The sequence below is a fragment of the Podarcis cretensis genome (genome assembly GCF_951804945.1).
Source record: "Podarcis cretensis genome assembly, chromosome: 1".
In the NCBI taxonomy this organism is placed as follows: domain Eukaryota; kingdom Metazoa; phylum Chordata; class Lepidosauria; order Squamata; family Lacertidae; genus Podarcis; species Podarcis cretensis.
Window position 1 is genome coordinate 139,768,618 of NC_137170.1, and position 18,311 is coordinate 139,786,928.

General features: G+C 43.7%; 1 protein-coding gene across 6 annotated transcripts in view; it reads left to right on the forward strand.

Annotated features, from left to right (window-relative positions):
- Window positions 1-18,311, forward strand: part of ERBB4 (erb-b2 receptor tyrosine kinase 4) — an 832,220-nt gene that overhangs the window by 812,395 nt on the left and 1,514 nt on the right. For 5 of the 6 annotated variants that reach the window (XM_079976052.1, XM_079976051.1, XM_079976055.1 and 2 more), the window contains 2 exons: window positions 12,974-13,021; window positions 15,517-15,814. In XM_079976052.1, coding sequence (XP_079832178.1) covers window positions 12,974-13,021; window positions 15,517-15,814 — 346 coding nt within the window. The remainder of the gene's footprint in view (window positions 1-12,973; window positions 13,022-15,516; window positions 15,815-18,311) is intronic. The other variant, XM_079976053.1, reaches the window with a different exon arrangement.

Sequence of the window (18,311 nt, forward strand, 5' to 3'; positions counted from 1 at the left end):
GCCTTTGCCGGGGACCCTGGAGCACTGCTGCCAGTCACTCTAGGCAGTCCCGGATAGATGGACAAATAGCCTGGTTTAAGGCAGCTTCCAATCTTCCTATTTAGAGTCAGTTCTATCAGGTTGCGTCTTGATAGCTGCTTTTCAGTTTAACTAGAGTTAGCAAACTGTAAGTCTAAAATTATAATTTATTTTTTTTAATGCTCTCACTCTTGAACTGGATAGAGTTCAAGAGCCCACAAGCCCACATAATCAACAAACCAGCAACTTCAAGGACAAACCAGCACTGACAATAACAGGCTGACTAGAGCCTTTCTACCTGAAGGGCTTGGTTTTTTTACTTGCAGGGTAATTTGCTTTTTTTTTAAAAAAAAAAAGTTAAAGCCTTCAAAAATGTGATCCTCATCTTACCACCTTAGGATTCTAGCTGAAGGGCCATCGTTTAGCAGTAGAACATATGCTTTGTGTGTAAAGGATTCCACACACTGTGATGTTGTTTCTAAAGTGTAAGGCACTGTAGATATACATTGGTGCCCCGCAAGACGAATGCCTCGCAAGACGAGAAACCCGCTAGACGAAAGGGTTTTCCGTTTTGGAGGTGCTTTGCAAGACGAATTTCCCTATGGGCTTGCTTCACAAGACGAAAATGTCTTGCGAGTTTTTCCGACTTCCCCCCCCTTTCCCCCCTTTTTCTAAGCCGCTTATCCGCTAAGCTGCTAAGCCGCTAAAAGCCGCGCTAAGCCGCTAATAGCGCTAAGCCGGTAAGCCGCTAATGGGCTTGCTTCGCAAGACGAAAAAACCGCTAGACGAAGAGACTCGCGGAATGGATTCTTTTCGTCTTGCGAGGCACCACTGTACATTTAAAATCCCAAGTTCAGTCCATGGCATCTCCAGGTAGTGCGAGGAAGGATCCCTGTCTCACAGCCTGGGAGCCACAGCCAGACCGTGTGTCAACTATGCAGTGCTGAGCTAGACAGACCGATGGTCTGAGTTGTAGAAGGCAGCATCCTGGCTCCCTTCAAACTCTGACACCTACGAGGCCCAGGCAATCTGCATGAGAGCAGGAGGTTTATTACAGGCCCACTGCGATGACTACTTTGATAGCACATGCAGCGGAAATGCATGTGTGAGCAGTATATAGTACAAGCCACAAACCAGCACAATGTTGTGGGTTTCCTTCCTGAAGAGAAAAATGCCACTGTCTGAATTGGTCTGAACAATCTGGTGTGAGAAGAACTGGGGGGTGGGGGGGGGGGTGTAAGTATAATACATAATCATATATAATCTATGTAAAGGAGCCATATATATATTTACTGCAATGCTATGGAGGAAAATATATTTTTGCTAAGACCCAGGAGACTGCCTTCCTCATTATTCCCTGTTTTTCTTAAGGAATAATCAGTGATAGTATAGGAAACAAAGGCAGGGGCCCAGGGGTGAAAATAACATTTAGATTTAAAATGTTAATGATTATTTTCTCTCCAAATCTTTCTTTCATTCTTTTTTGTAAAGTAATATTACCAGTAGATTCCCCAAACTCTTCTAACATCTGAAAAATAGAAAATCTCATCATGGCAACCATTCTTTCCTTTAAGAGGCCAGGAGTGCCCATTTATGGGTTTCTTTAACCACCACCCCCAACAACTGTAATAAAATTGGGGAGATTATAATCAACTTTCTATTCACATGTCTAGGCTGGCTTCTCGCAGCCCTCCCCACCCTCTGCAGATCCATCTCTAAGAGCTCCCCTGTTCAGGCCAGTCAACATGCTGTAATGATTGCTGCGCTAAAGGCTTTGGAGAAGATGTGCTCTATTTCATTCTCAATGAGGGCTGATGGCTTTTGAGAGGCTCAGAATATCCTTTGATTACTGTGTAAAGTAGACTGGGGGAAAAACAGGGAAAGGAGGGAAGGGGCAGGTGAAATACGTTCATCAAGCCTTTTTTGTGCTTCCAACCCATCTCCTCCTTGCAGCACATCACAAACATGTTACCTTTTTGATTCCCTCTTGAGGAATTTCCCCCCACTCTAAAGTTCAGAACTCCAATCCTACTGCAGTATCACACAGAGCTTGGTTTCACTGCCAACTCCAGGGCCTAAAAATATAGGAGCCTGGCAATGTATGGCCCTTGAGACATCACAAGGCTTTTCGTTTTGTTTTAAATTTAGACAGGATGGGAGGATCAGAGAGGCAGTGTGAAGCAGTTGTTCTCAAACTTTTTTCCTCTGGGCTACACTTTCAGAATAAAAATTTACTCATGCCACATTAAAAAAATAATAATAATGCAAGGGATTTTGCAAACTGGAATAGGATGTGACGGATTGCAAAAGAGTGGGAGTGTCACTGTAGCAGAATCTCCAACCATAATATCCAATCCAATAGACTCCCAGCAGTAAAGGAATATCACTGTCAAGAGCGATCGTAGCCGCAGGCCTGCCAGTGGCATTCATGGAGACCCCAAGAGCCAAGAATATGACATCCAAGTCACATACTTCCATGCTGAGGATGTCCACACAGTAGCCAGGCCCAGAATTAATTAATTCTTCCATTTATATTCCATCTGCCCTCCAAGGACCTCAAGGCAGCAGACGCTATTCTTTGCCCTATTTGAACCTAGTTCTACCCAGTTCTCGCTTCCCTGAAACTCTTTGGTAACTCTCATTCCCACGCGTAGGAGTGGCAAATCTCCCCTGTGACATCTTTCTGCTCCCCTTGCGTGCAGGATTACAACCCTGCAGCAGCAAAGGAAACCACACACCCCTCACCAGCATGCACAGGCCCGGACAAATGGCGTCAGTCACCCTAGGACCTGAATCTTTTGGCCCCACAAACAACCTGCAGACGGCCACTCCTTTGACAGGTGCACGCACACACCAGCCATGCGCCAGAGGAAATGCCCTCCCAACTCCATGGCTTGGGAGCCCTGCTGGGAACGGGGAAGAGAAACACTAGGGCAGACATGGGGAGCCTTTGGACCTCTGTTGCTGAACTGCAGCTCCCATCTACCGCAGCAAGCACAGTCAGTGGCCAGGGATATGGGAGTCATACTTGAGGAAGGCCACCTAGAGGGCCAGGAGATCATGCTCACAGGGTGCGGTCATGGGAGTTCCCTGGTATGACAGTATCTTCAAATGCAGTTGCGCCACAGATTTGTATTGTGCTACTGGCAAAGTTATTTTCCTTTCCTTTCCCAGTGATCCCTAGAATTGAAGCTGCCCTTTTCCCAGCTGCTGCCCACTGGTTCAACATCTTCACTGAGCCATCCACAATGACCCCGAGGTCTCATTCCTGGTCATTCCCTGCCATTTCAGGCCCAGGAGCCATATATGTGAAATTAAAATTATTGCCCCAACTTGCATCATTTTACACTTGTTTTACATTGAATTGCATTTACCGTTTTGTCACCCATTCACCCAGTTTGGAGAGATCCTTTTTGAGCTCTTCATAATCACTCTTGGTTTTAACGCCCCTGAACAAGTATCTTCAGCAAACTTGGCCACCTGCCTGCTACCCAATAACTCTCAATGGTTTATGTACAAGTTATGTACAAGTTAAAAAGTGCAGGCCCCAATGCCGATTCTTGGGGACTCTGCTTTCTACATCTCTCTATTGGGAGAACTTACCATTTCTTCCATTGCTTGCTGCCACTTACCCAATTCCTGATCCAGAAGAAGACCTTTCCTCTTATCTCTGGGCTTTACCACTCCACATCTTCATTGGGTGGGCATAAACCAAGGATGGGATTGCATTTTTAATCTCATCATAGATCTGGCTACAATTTCCTTAGACTAGCTTCTGCAACTCAGCACATTCAGTAACATTGAGGAAGTGGAAGCTAATGCACTTGGCTGCATGCATGTACACCCTAATAGCGCCTCCAGTTTTACCTCGAAATCTTTGTGGCTTCAAATGCATGCTTTATTTGACTTTCTTCAGTACTGTTTTATTCTGGATTGTTTTATTTGAGGTATTAATGTGTTGTAAACGGCTTTGAGATCTTTTCTTAAAATATATAAAGCAGTATAGAAACAAAATGAATAATAATAAAAATAATAATTTAAGGAAAAAAATTAGGACAAAATAGGAACAACGATAGCTAACAGAAACAAGCACTTCTCCTTGAAAACAGAGTCAGGATGTATGAAATAGTGGAAGCATTCCCAGTGCGATTGCCACTGTGGTCAGCGTATGACAGTTTCTTTGATTGGAAATATATTTAATGTAATGCATCACCCCCTTCGCTGGCCCTCTCTGACAGCCTGCAAGAGTGGAATAAGGGAGCCAGAGGCCAATTGGGCAGCAGGTCTCTTTGAGTCTCTGTTCTTGCTCCCCTGGAGTCCTCCTCCTCAGTCCTGGCCCAGCGCCAACCAGGAGAGTAAGGCTGCTCAGGAGCTGTGAGGTGGAGAGTGGGGAGGGTCCCGCTGCTCCTGCCCCCCCCCTACTCAGATTGGCAAGAGCAGGCATGGAGCTCAGGAGCTGCATGGCTGTGGCCTGTTTCTTGCAATTAGTGCTCAGGGAATGGCGAGCCATGGACATGCTTTCCACTCCGCCCCTCCCCCTTGTTTCTCCCCCCACAGCCTGCTGTCTCAGTATCTAGCTCATTATTTCTTTCATGAAAAGAATGCAAAAACATGCAGGGAAGGTCCTTTCCCCTTTGCTTTATTCATATATTCCATTTTGCTATGCCTCTTTTTTGGGGGGTGGGGGGAAATGTCCCCGTCTCCTTTGGATGTGGATTGAAATATCCTTCTTTTAGGTACTCCTAAGCAAGGCAGCGTCTGTCTGCTTTTTGTTCCATATTCAGAAGAAAACAATGTGGCTCTTGGGAAGAGGTGTGGGTCCCCTCCAGGGAGCTTTCTCCAATTTGAATTTCAGTTCAGTTCAGATCTGCTGTAAATACCAGCCTGTTCCTTTGAAATATTTGCTCTGAGCTGATGGGACGGCTCTGCATTGTATTTTCTATCTGCTTTTCCACTTGGGTATCTGTAGGATATTACACAGATCCACTTGCATAAACCAGCTGTCCTTATTCCACACAGAGCTCTTTCTGAAATCTTTCAACTTAGTGGAGCAGCTATATCGTCTTGCCAGGGTAGGAGGACTTGGTTCATTGACTTTTCCTGAATACTGACATGCATCCTATTAATTGTTTCTGTGGATTACAGCTTAGGAGCTACGACCTAACATTTCTTAAATGGTCAAGCAGAGCATCTGAGAGCTGCTTGGGCTATGTGCCACACACTTCCCCAAAGGTTGCGGTGCTCTGGAGCAGGGCTCCACATCATGCAGAATGCTGAATCAAACAAAATCAAGCCGAGATTTACAATAATGCAAATTCTGGTGCAGAAGCCATTGATCCAAATAATTCAGGAATTTAGATTCCTCAAAATTTTCACTTTAACCCCCTCCCTGTCACTTTTGTGGAAATACTGTAGCCTTCCTCCACTTGTTTCCTTTCAGAGGTTTCCAACTATTACTTCCTTCTGCTCCAGCCAGCAAGACCAACGGTTAGGGATGATGAGAATTGTAGTGCAAGACACCCGGAGGGCACCATGCTGAGGGAACCTGAAACCCAACATTAAACCCCACAAGCAAGTGTGGGGGATTCTGGAAAACAGATACGTAGTCTAGGACAAATGCCCCCTAGGCAAGGAGCATCTCACTCTTTTGTCTTATTTCATATATAGCACATTTTAAGAGTTGATGCAGGATTATTTCCTGATGCAGAAGATAACAAATTTACATGCAAGGATCAGAAACTGTACATTTATTTATGCCATGTGAACTGGACCCCCCCCATGTCTGCTGCCCCTAATTTAGGGCAATCTGCCCCTAAATCCAGCCTTGGAATAGGTCTATGAGTGGCTGTTGGCCATGACAGCCAAATAGAACCTCCACATCCAGCACATTCTTACGTCTGCAAAAGAGTGGCTATTCAGGGTGGGGCTTATACCCCCATTTACACTTCCAACAACACCATGGGGTAGGTTAGGCTGAGAGAATGGTTGACCCAATGAGTTTCACAGTGAAGCAAAGTACAGTATAGAACCTTATGGTGTCTCCACATTACTCTGCACCTAGTGTGCTCCCACTGCTAGTTTTCAAGGCTGAATTAATATACGCCATATCAGTCCTGTCATTTCCTGACAAATACAGCTGTAAAATGTGTTTTTCTCAAACCAACTTCAGTCTGAATAGAAAACTGGATATGGAATGATCAGTGATATGAACATTTGAGGCGGTCATTGCGCATCCGCAGATGCATACATGGATGAGAGTTTCATGAATAGGAGTTCCAGGAGGGATTGCATGGGCACAGAAGGGGGGGGATGATGTTCATTGGGTGAAGCCATCCCCACCCCACCTATGATGTCAACAACACAGTGCAAAGGAGAGGGAGAGAGATGCCTCGCTGAATTTTAAGCTGCTAATCTGAATCTGAACCCTGAGATTTCACAGGGACACATCTAATTATTTCCTTGTCAATTAAAGCCTTAGGTGCCTGGTTCCATTACCTCATTTATCTTCTTCTGTATATGCAAATTTTGTATATCAGTTTTGCAAATTAGGGCAAATATACTGCTGGACAAGCAGGACTTAATTGTTCAGGGGATACTGAAGCAGGCATAGGAGGGTGAGAAATCCTGGCAGTTGGGAGCTCAGATCTTTGTCTTTGCTCGTTTCAGTAGTGCATATCTTCATACAGCTCCACTGAAATAGTCATTCTTTAATCTTTGCTGAGAAGCCCTCTCATCTAGTGTGAAATTAAAAGGTAAAGGTAAAGGTACCCCTGCCCGTACGGGCCAGTCTTGACAGACTCTGGGGTTGTGCGCCCATCTCACTTAAGAGGCCAGGGGCCAGCGCTGTCCGGAGACACTTCCGGGTCACGTGGCCAGCGTGACATCGCTGCTCTGGCCAGAGCCAGAGCCAGAGCCAGAGCCGCACACGGAAACGCCGTTTACCTTCCCGCTGGTAAGCGGTCCCTATTTATCTACTTGCACCCGGAGGTGCTTTCGAACTGCTAGGTTGGCAGGCGCTGGGACCGAGCAGCGGGAGCGCACCCCGCCGCAGGGATTCGAACCGCCGACCTTTCGATCGGCAAGCCCTAGGCGCTGAGGCTTTAACCCACAGCGCCACCTGCAATCAAATACAATCCCTAACAGAAAGTGACACCAATTATGCAGTCACTTTTCAGATGTGTCTGTATCCCCCAACAGCTTCAGAGCAGCTGAACAGCAAATGTTTGTGCAAAGTACAAAGCTAGGGAGTACACGGTTTGCAGCAGTGATGAATGAGAGCTGTGGATGCTTGTGTCCTGAAGACGCCCCCCCCCCCAATGCTACATGGTAAGCGTCAGAGGCACTGATCTCCTGTGTTTCCAGCTGCTCAAAAGCAGCAAATGCAGCTTTGAAGGAGGATCCTTTTTCCTATCGCCACAGGGAGGATGTGTAGCCATGGAGGAAGGGAAGCAGCGAGAGAATCCAACCCTGAATGATAATGGGGACAAAGCTCTGATCCAAGGCAACAGAGTATAGTGGGAGGGGCCATGCAGAAGAACGATTTGGGTGGCTGTTCCAGTGCAGACTGAAGTCCTGATGCAAATGCACGGACATGTGGTTTAGCCCCATCGTTGCACTTCTTAGGCTTCCAGCTCAGCAGCAAGTGTATTTCCTAACCAAAGTGACATTTCCCTACAAGACGTAAAACATGTGTCTGTTTCCTGGATGAACCTGGGCAAATATATCCTCCAGCACTGCTTCTCAAAAAGCTGTCCAACAGCACTTCTTGGGTGTAACTGAGATCCAAATTCTAGGATCCTAGCCATGTGCTGGGAAGGGCTGGGGCTCAATGGGAGAGCATATGCTTTGCATGAAGGGCCAACATTGACTCCCAGACATCTCCAGGTAGGAGTGGGAGAGACCCCCCCCCCCCGAGGGTTGTTCCAGTCTGTGTAGAGACAATACTGAGCCTCAACAGTTTAACTCCGTTTGAGAAGGCAGCTTCCTGAGGGGATCTTATTGACGTTTATGGACCTAACAGCAGCATGGTAAACAACCAAAGTAGCAAAGTTCCTCAGGGTAATCCCTCAAAACATATTGCAGTACCTTTAGCACATTTATTGCACCATGAGCTTTTGTGGACTAGAATCATGAATGGCGCTGATAGTGATATTTAAGGAACATATAACTTGATGATACGAGCGCAGTAGTAGGACACTATTGACCCCAGAAAAACAAAGTAGGTAAGATGCCTCTGTAATAAAACATTGCAGTGGGACATGTTTCTGTCTCGCTGCTCCATTGCATTCGCCCTCCCCCAGGTTTTCCTCCTACCCATCCAAAAGTAAGCATTCTGTGCATACTGAGCATGCTCAGTTCTTATTGGCCTGTTTTGCTCTCACCCAACCCCCCACCAATTTTGGGTGGTTTTTTTTTGGGGGGGGGGCTAATGCGAATGTGCCCAGTCCTCCACTGAGTTCTATGGGCTGCCCTTGTTTCTTCCCCTTGCTCCTCAGTGTGAACCAGGAAATAACCTGGTCCAGACCATAACATATTTCTCTCTACACACACACACCCCAGCCACTCAATTCCCACTCCCATCTTGTTTACACTCACTTCCCTTCTTGCACTGAAGTCCCCATCCCATTCAATAGAATGGAAACGTAGCCAATTATAAGTTTAAGCTTATATTAACTAAAATTTGTAGTCAGGTCGGGTAGATAATAGCCTGCCAGCAAAGGTGCTGCTTTGATTTTAAGATGGCTACATTTGCCTTTAATATTTTAGGCACTTTATAAATGATACAAGAGCTGGGAAAAGGATCAGTGAAGTTACTATGGGTGTGGGGAGAGCAAGCAAACTCTGGCTCCTGAACTGGACAGGTGGAACAGAATTGGAGGAGAACAGTTCATTTTTAGCAACGGCTTCACAGTTATTCCTTTTTCCTCCCTTAAGAAACCCGATCTCCCTTAACAACCTGCTGTCACAGTGGCCATAGCAAGATGTCTTCAGTGCCCAGCCACCATTCTCTTGTCCCACACTGCCCCAGGGAAAGCTCTCTTTTTACTAGTTAGTATCACCATCGTTTGTTGGTTTACAGTGCTAAAGGTTAATCATCCCCCCCCCTGGATTTCAGTGTCTTGATTTTCCTACATGGGAGCAGTGCCTTGACAACTGGGTTCCACTTCCTACCAGCCCTCGTGGGAGCACACATCCCAGGCAAGCAGCACCTCTGTTTCCTAGCCTGTCAAAAGCATTGCATAGTAGTAATTCAGGAATATTGGTTCAACCTGTTGCTTCACTCAACACCAACCCTTCCCCTGCCAATACATAATTTTCTAGCTGGTGAGAAATTATTCACCTTTCCCTCCAGAACCCATGTTCACAATCAAGAGAAGGCGGATAGAGTGGGGGCGGGAATCTGATCTCCTTTTTGTTTTTTTATCTTAAGTACAAACAGGTATTTTTGAGGCTTCCAAAATTATGGCATTGCATTGTAATTAGGAAGCAATTTAACGACATTTAAGAAACAATTATGTTGCATTTAATCTGTGCTTCAGCTGTTTCCTGGCATTCTTTTTTTGGAATTGTGACTATGGCACTTGTATCACTTAATGACCAAACACACACAAAAGCTGAAGCAGCTCAAACACCCTTTATCCCCCCCCCCATTGCTTAGTATTTTGTTTTTAAGAGGGGGGGGAAAGGAAACCATTTATCAAAATGGTTCCATGGTATTCCTTGTTGTAATTTTGGAGCTTGTCACTGACTAAACGTTGTGATGGTGAATCTGCCCCCTGCAGTTGTGTGAACCTTCTTTAAATAGCAAGTATGTAGTGATGTGGGGAGCATAGTCAGGATGAAGACTGGTTAACACTGCAGCCCCAATGAAGAACCTCCCTCCCCACAGCTCTTATTTGGCATGGGAACCATCACTGTATTTCCTCAACAAATCATCATGTTTTCAAAAGGTTTATGCAACTAGTAGTGGTACCTTTCTGAAAGGCGATTCAAACAGTGAAGAAGGAAGTCCACAGAGAACTTTGAGCCACCTGAGGATGCTTCTGGTGGATTAAGAGCAAATGGCAAGCTCTGCTGGACCAAAGGCCTTCTACTCTAGCATTGGTTTCCAAAATGAGCTCAGCAACTCTCTGTCACTGGAGGTAATAGAGCCATCAGAGGTAGTAGTAACCATGAAAGGCTTTGTCCTCCATGGATTTCACGAGTCCCCCTTGAAAGATATCCTAGTTGGTGTCTGGCACTACACCGTATGGTATTGAATTCCATAGTGTACGTTCTGTAGTTGTCAGAGCATGAATCTATGTGTCAAAGCCTCCTTTCATGTGGAAAGTTAGCATACCAGGGAGAAGGTTGCAAGGGTAGACTTCTCCCTTATATGTTCAAGCAGCTTTTGGCATTCTGGACTCTTATTTTCCCATGAAAACTACACCATGTTCTCTTCTTGCAAGTCTGAGTAAGTTCTCAGTTTTTGACCACACCAAATGTATTAATCTGTGCATATTTTCTTGTACTCCTGAAGGTTTCTCAATGAAGACTACTGCTTTGCTTGTACCCTATATCCCATCCCCCTTTCTTAAAAAGCAGTCACTCGAGTTTGAAAGTCAGCCTTCAATTTATTTTATGAATGGAGACTACAAATTTGAATGAAATGAATTTTGTGAAAAAAGCAATGCTATTGTTTAAAAGTTATTAAATGAGTTATTACATGGTAGTTCTGTGCACAATGAAGCCACAGAAGCAAACACCTTATAAATAATCATCCTGAAGTTTATTTGCCTACTGCTCTTCAAAATTATGCCCAAAGCAGCTCACAAGAGAACAGTAAACAAACCATCAATATATAGGTACAACAAAACCATAAGTATTCCAAGTGCATTTCACAAATGTAGTATTTCCCCCCCCCCATATGTCATTTGTTTAAATGAATAATGCAAGGAAATGTTTCCCTAGCTGGCAGGAGGGTTAAGTGTTCTCAAGGCCAAAGTAAGGTTTTGGCTTATCCAGGACCTGAAACCGATGAAAGACCCTAGGCACCATCTGCAGCCATCTTTGTAGTTGGAGTCTGTTCCAAACCAGGTAGAACTGAGCCAGGCAGAGAGCAGGGACTATGTCTGGCAAGACTCACACAGACTTTATATTATATCAAGGCTTTATACCAGGGTTAAAGAGAGGCTCCACAGGACTTTTTTTTCGGGGGGGGGGTCACGTCATTAGAATATGACACTAATTATTCTGCTACTAGCTTGCTTATGCAGCCCTATTGCCTGGGACTGTTAAGAAACAGTGGTCTGCTAGCAGGCTAATAAAATGAAATTTCCTCCTTGAGACAACTCTGCACTTCACAGATCTGTCAGGAAGCTCACTAGGTGTATAAGTATTTAGGCTTGTTGAGCAATGCATAGCAGGAGTTGCTGCTTGTCTGGAAAAGCTGCTCCCACTGCAATAATTCTGATCTTTTTCTGCCTTCTTTCTAAAATAATACCAGTAGTATTATTCATTAAAATGTGTATTGCAGCGCCTAGAATCATTTATCCTCACAGCAATGCTGTTTGTGAGGTAGGTTGGTGTTATTGCTACTCACAGTAAATCTCACTCTGAGAAACTCTTGGGGAATGTCTCCTCTCCCCAGAGAAACTGAGTGAAATGATCCTCCTCAGTTTGTTTGCCCACAAGTAGGATGGCGGATTTTGAGAGACCTTCTGCATGCACAAGTCAACTTTTGGTGTATGACCTTGGTTGAGAAGAATATTTGGGTGAGAAAATGAAGAGATAAGCCACCGGGGGCAGGGGGTTCCCCGCTTCTCATCCATGCATCATTTTTGCTTTTTAATCCAGACTCTACTACTGACCTTACCTTCTTGATTGAGGCCACCATCACACCTAGTTTGGCCCTGTAGTCTGTTTACTGTAGTACAGAACAAAGATGCAAGTAGTATCAAATCATTACAAAGGAAGAGACTATTAGAAGGATGGTGAACATCAATAAGTGATGAATGAAAACAAAGTGGGCCATTCTTTTGCATCTGAATGGATGTCGACAGAATTTCATTAATTGCCCTCTTGACCCTCGAAACATAGAATAATAGAGTTGGAAGTGACCATGAGGGTCATCTAGTCCAACCCCCTGCCATGCAGGAATCTTTTGGCCAATGTGGGACTCGAACTCACAGCCTTGAGATTAAGTGTCCCATGCTCTACCGACTTGCATTTCAACCCCAACCTGAAAAAGGGTTGAAGTAGAAGAATGGGGAGACCGCCAAGATGGACTCATGCTACATACTCCATTACATGAATCATTTTACGTTCTAAATGCTGCTTAGGAAACGTCGTCTGGTTCTGTGGTATTGTTCTCTCTGTCTCTCTGTCTCTCTGTCACACACACCTGGAAATATTTACTGAAAGAAAAATCTGAAAACGGTATCAAGCAGTCGGGTTGCATATTCCCTGGCTATTACCACATTAGGTTTTTTATGCCACTTTAAATTTTTACCATTGGAAAACCTATCTTAGGACAGTTCTGCTTGTGTGTCTGATAAATATTTGCCACATAAGGGATTCTGACAATTCGGTCCTTGCTTTCTTTTCATTCTTGGGCAACAAGCTCTTTCTTTTTAGATCAGGTGGGTCAATAGTTGGTGACGTTCCATGTGACTCTTGGTTTGAGGACAAAAGCTGCATGCCTGCTACTCTTTGTGCAACTCCTTCCCATCTTTTCAGCCTTTTCTCAACCATTTCCCAGTCAAACCCTCCAGACCTTGAGTTCACGCAAAACTGCTTTTGGATCCCTTTCCCTAGGGAGTTTTCCCTGAGCATCAAGGGCTGAATTTGACTGAGATTTGAGTAAATCTCACCAATGTGCATGTTTTTTCTTCACTGATTCATGGAGCTCATGTGACTTCTTTTCATTCATCCGACCTCTTACTATATCCATCATTCCATTTTTCTTTCCTATTAGAGTGAAATTGGACACAGCCCTCCTCCTGCCTACGCCCCTATGTCAGGAGTAAGTATTTCCCAATCAACCTTCATCAATTAGGGGTATGTCTGTCTTTTAAAAACATTTCATTCCTTCTCTTTTCTTTCTAAATTCCATCACGTGCCTCTCACCCATTTCCTCAATTCTAGTTCCAGAACTTACCATGTTCTTGAGGGACTGAGCGGTCTCTCTGATCTCAGTGGAAATTCTACTGAGAGCTTGGAACTCTACAAAATAAAACATCACCAGGGTTTAATATCTGCTTCAGAATAAGTTCCTATTTTACATTACTGTCAGGTGTTGCTAATTCATTATTCAGTTACGTTCTCAGCTTTCCTGATAACCAGAAATTCTTATGATTTAAAACAAGGGAGTACAGACGGATTAGGAAGCCACTCTCAAGCCTAAAGGCATCTTTCCGGGGGGAAGGAACCCCTGTAAGTTTGGATGTGCTACTTGCATTTCTCATTGAATTAGGGGTGTGTGCAGGAGTGGCACCGCTTGTGGCAAAATGGGAGGTGCCACCCTGCCCTGCTGCCACTTTCTGCACCACCCACCCCTGCCGGCAGAGAAGCAGTGCTGGCACTGGTGTCCATTTCAGATGAGGTCTCGCATGATCTGCAAGATTCCACATGATTTTGGCGAGATCTCACCTAAAATGGGCACCAGTGCTGGCAGCAGAAGCAGCAGGGCAGGTGGGGTGCCCACAGGGATGCTGCCTCAGGGACTAGGGCCACCTGAGATAGAGGCCTTACCCTGCCTAATGGATGTGCCAGCCCTGTGTGTGTGTGTGTGTGTGTGTCCATTCTGATCAGTTATCAGATACTGGAATGCCCCAAGGAGAGGTGCCCATGTCTTAATTTATAATTAATAGCTCTGAAGTTTGAAAAATCTTCCTTCATAAGTAAAAGAAGGTGACACATAACAGATGCCAATTGATTTTAAATTTGCTGTATTAAGATGTTTGTTTTCTGCTGGAAATGAAAGATAGGCAGTTTTCAATAGCTAGTTTAGATTATTCCCTTTTTTAGTCTTTCTCCAACACATGCAGAGGCAAGAGTCTGCGTTACTGATCCAAAAAGGTATGAATTTCAATACCAGTGCATTTTTAGTACCAAGTTCTTTATTAGGGCATTGTAGCAGTTACAGAAAAAATATATAACAAATACTGGGGGAAATGGACATATAATACTAATAAACAGTACCTCATTAAACAAAATAATGGTCAAAATAATGGACAAGCACCAATAACTCCCCTCTGCAAAAAACCCAAACATCCCTTATTTGTAACAAATATAAGCTAAAGGGGATAGCAACTCTCAGAATACCCCCACGACCTGTTAAGTAAGAAAGAACACCTCTCAAACTTACAAGAACTAAGGCCCTATATAGGTCACAGTTGTATATAAAATCACTCTCTTTATATAGACTTAAAGTATGTGTTGAAGCTACACACAAAATGACAGGAAGTACAATATAAGATCATCAGAAAATCTTATTTTATGATAATTTCTTGAGATGATGAGTTCCAAAAATAGCAGGTAATTCCTGCAAGAGTAACTGATTAATAATCTCTAGAAGTCCACAAGAAAGAAGAAGAAAGTTATCCCCTACCCTTTTATGAAAGATTTCAACCATATCCATATAAAGTTTATTTCTGAAAGAACAAAGATAATTCAACTATGCATGCTACTTTACTAGATACTGTGCTGCAGTGCTTTTTGTTGAAAAAATGAGGCTTGATACTCATAAAAGTGCTTTGGGTACCAGCACAAAATGGCTGCCATGGGCAGCAAAAATAAGAGGCGCCAGTACTCTGCAGGTTTAGTCCCGGGAACAAAAGTGTTTCCAAAGTGTTTTGCCTAAAGCAAAATTCTGTGGCAAAAGTGGAATTTCCTGCCAATATGAACTGTCTAAGCAAAATTTCTGAGTGCTGCTGATATGTACCTGTCTAAATTGTCACTGAGTTTTACCTAAAGGGAATTTTTTGGGTGATTTGGGAGGTTTCTGCTAGGGAGAAATATCTAAGGAACTGTAGGGAAAACAAAATGAATTTGGTAAAAGTGGCAGAATTTCTTGCAGTATATGCACACACTCAAAAAACCACTTCTGAAGCCAGGCACCGGTGGGAATATGATGAGGCAAACAAGGAGAGATGATACTTGAAATGGTTAAAAAAATATATTATTCAAAGGAGAGTACTGACATGTATGGATCAGAAAGTTCTAAATGATTGCATTAAAAAGGAATTTAATAGAATGTCAACCTGGAATTTTCTATTTTGCCCTCAGTTTTTGAATTTTTGGCAAAATTTTACTAGGTCTTCTGTAAGGTTTTTTCTTTTGAAGATGTGTGCTGTGATACTTGAGGTCTATTCTAATTGGAATACCAGGGAAGCATATCTGGAAAGGAAAAATCAAGTTGAACAAATAAATGAAAATAAAATGTAATATTATATGCACAAAAGCCCACAAGTACAATCGTTTATGAGTCTCTCGTGTCGTGGTCTGTGTTTCTTACAGAACCAGTTTATCTACAGAGACGGCAGCTTGGCTACCGAACAAGTAATTCCTTTGCCATACCGAGCTGCCATGCCAAGCATAGCACCAGAACTTCCCATCATGCAAAGTGCTGCAGAGATCTGCGATGATACTTGCTGCAATGGCACCTTGCGGAAGCAAGTGGCCAGCCTTTCACAGGAAGACAGCATCACTCAGAGGTACAGCGCTGACCCAACCGTTTTTATACCTGAACGGGGGCCAAGAAACGAGCTGGATGAAGATGGATACATGACTCCAATGCCAGAAAAACCCAAAACAGGTATGTAGATACATACATGTGATAGCAATCATAAGGTTTTGGGTTTGGAATAGGACCTAAGCTGCATCTGAAGGTTTTGAAGGCTAATTTCTAGTAGCAGTTTGGCTTCCAGAGGTGATTGATTATCAATGTTTAAACTCCACTCTTTCTCTAAAGAGCTCCACCTCGATATAAGTTATAGGACAAAGACAATACTAATAAAGGGATTTGTGCTGCACAAAGCGAAGGGGATATTTACCCAATAACATTGTGAGCTTAGCAAAAGATAAGGAGAGGTTAAATTTAGATAAATTTAGAGTTTGAGAAATAAAGGGAGGTTACCGTGTGCGGATTTACAAGGCTATAAAATAAAGAGAGAAAAGTGACATACTCCTGATAATTCATTGCTTTTCTCTAAAGAATAGAGTCCACTTCTGGTAAAATCACTGTGGGGCTTAACTTCAGACTTCAGTGACTTAGATCATATTTCAATGAGAAATTAGATTATCTTTATCTGAAGGATCCAGTCTCACCCACGACTGGCCCAAAATCATGCAGTGAGCTTAATGTCTATGTAGGGATTTGAATGCAAGTCTCTCTGGTCAAACCTCAATATCTGGAATTGTAAATAATCAAAACGGCAACGATTAACTTGCTTAATCCATTAAGTGTGAGCTTCACCTGTGCCTACTTGACACCTGCGATAGTCTATTTGCTCTGTCTAGAACTACTCTGCCATCATACCTCTTACACTCTGAAAACACTGAAAAAACTACTAAAGAGCAATCTTAAAGATTATTGACACATAGTCAGGGACAGATGTGAAAGAAGGGAGAAAACCTGGTGCAGAAAAGAGATTTTGTTTTTGAACATAACTGGATGAGCATGTTGAGACTTTCTCACTGCAGATGTCCTTCCTTCCTCTTGTCCTCACCCCTGTCGTTAACCTTCTAGCCATGCTACTTACAGCCCACTGAGTTTCCACAGTTCTCTTGCACTCCTCGTCACACTTTTGTTTCTGCAGACCACAGGCTTTTGGCTTATCTAAGATGTACTGTGTGAAAAAGACCTGAAGGTCAGTGTGCACGTATGTCCTGAGCCAAAATGCTACAGTAACATCTCTAACCCAGGAGAGATAGCTTGATTCAGATAGTTTTCGGTCACCTCTCTCTCTCTAAAATGAAGTATTTCATTTTAGAGTTGTGGAAGAGTTCCTCCCTCGCTAAGCATCTGCATTCCTCCTGCATTTTAATCTGGGATTTCCTTTACTGTTTAAATCAACATATTCATATTTGAGAGTGGAGTTAGCTAGGTTTGTTCCTTGAGGCTATTGTATTTTTCTATGGCCCGTGTAATATGTAACGGTGTTGTTTATTTTTTAATTGTGCTAGTGGCACTTTCATAATCTGCCAGATAGCATTATATGGCAGTGGTGGTTATTGTTTCCCTGAGGATAAGCAATGTAAACAGGAGACATTTTCAGCACTGCTGGAAAAGTTCAGATCAGCTGTGCGTACTTTGGGCTCAGCTCTGTGAGAAATGGAGGCGCCTCCTTGCAGGTTAATATCCCAGGACTGCCCACTTTACAGCTGTAGGGTTCTCTCCTTATGGAAAGGGACTGGCTGAGTGCATACAAACAGAATCATAGAATCATAGAGTTGGAAGAGACCACAAGGGCCATCGAGTCCAACCCCCTGCCAAGCAGGAAACACCATCAGAGCACTCCTGACATATGGTTGTCAAGCCTCTGCTTAAAGACCTCCAAAGAAGGAGACTCCACCACACTCCTTGGCAGCAAATTCCACTGTCAAACAGCTCTTACTGTCAGGAAGTTCTTCCTAATGTTTAGGTGGAATCTTTTTTCTTGTAGTTTGGAACCATTGCTCCGTGTCCGCTTCTCTGGAGCAGCAGAAAACAACCTTTCTCCCTCCTCTATGTGACATCCTTTTATATATTTGAACATGGCTATCATATCACCCCTTAACCTCCTCTTCTCCAGGCTAAACATGCCCAGCTCCCTTAGCCGTTCTTCATAAGGCATCGTTTCCAGGCCTTTGACCATTTTGGTTGCCCTCCTCTGGACACGTTCCAGTTTGTCAGTGTCCTTCTTGAACTGTGGTGCCCAGAACTGGACACAGTACTCCAGGTGAGGTCTGACCAGAGCAGAATACAGTGGCACTATTACTTCCCTTGATCTAGATGCAATACTCCTATGGATGCAGCCCAGAATTGCATTGGCTTTTTTAGCTGCCGCGTCACACTGTTGGCTCATGTCAAGTTTGTGGAAGCTTCTGATGTTAGAGGTAAAGGTGCATAGACTTTACTCCAAAGACATCCTCTTAGAGAATAAAGATCCGAGGATAGTGATTAAGTAAACAATAGCCTTTTCTTTCAGGTAGATAGATATCATAAAATCACAGAAAACTTTACTCCTGTCAGTTTGTTTTCACTGACCTGAAATAAGCTACAGTTTGTGTCAACCTAAGGTTATTTGAACCTAAGAGTAGTGACAGGGCAG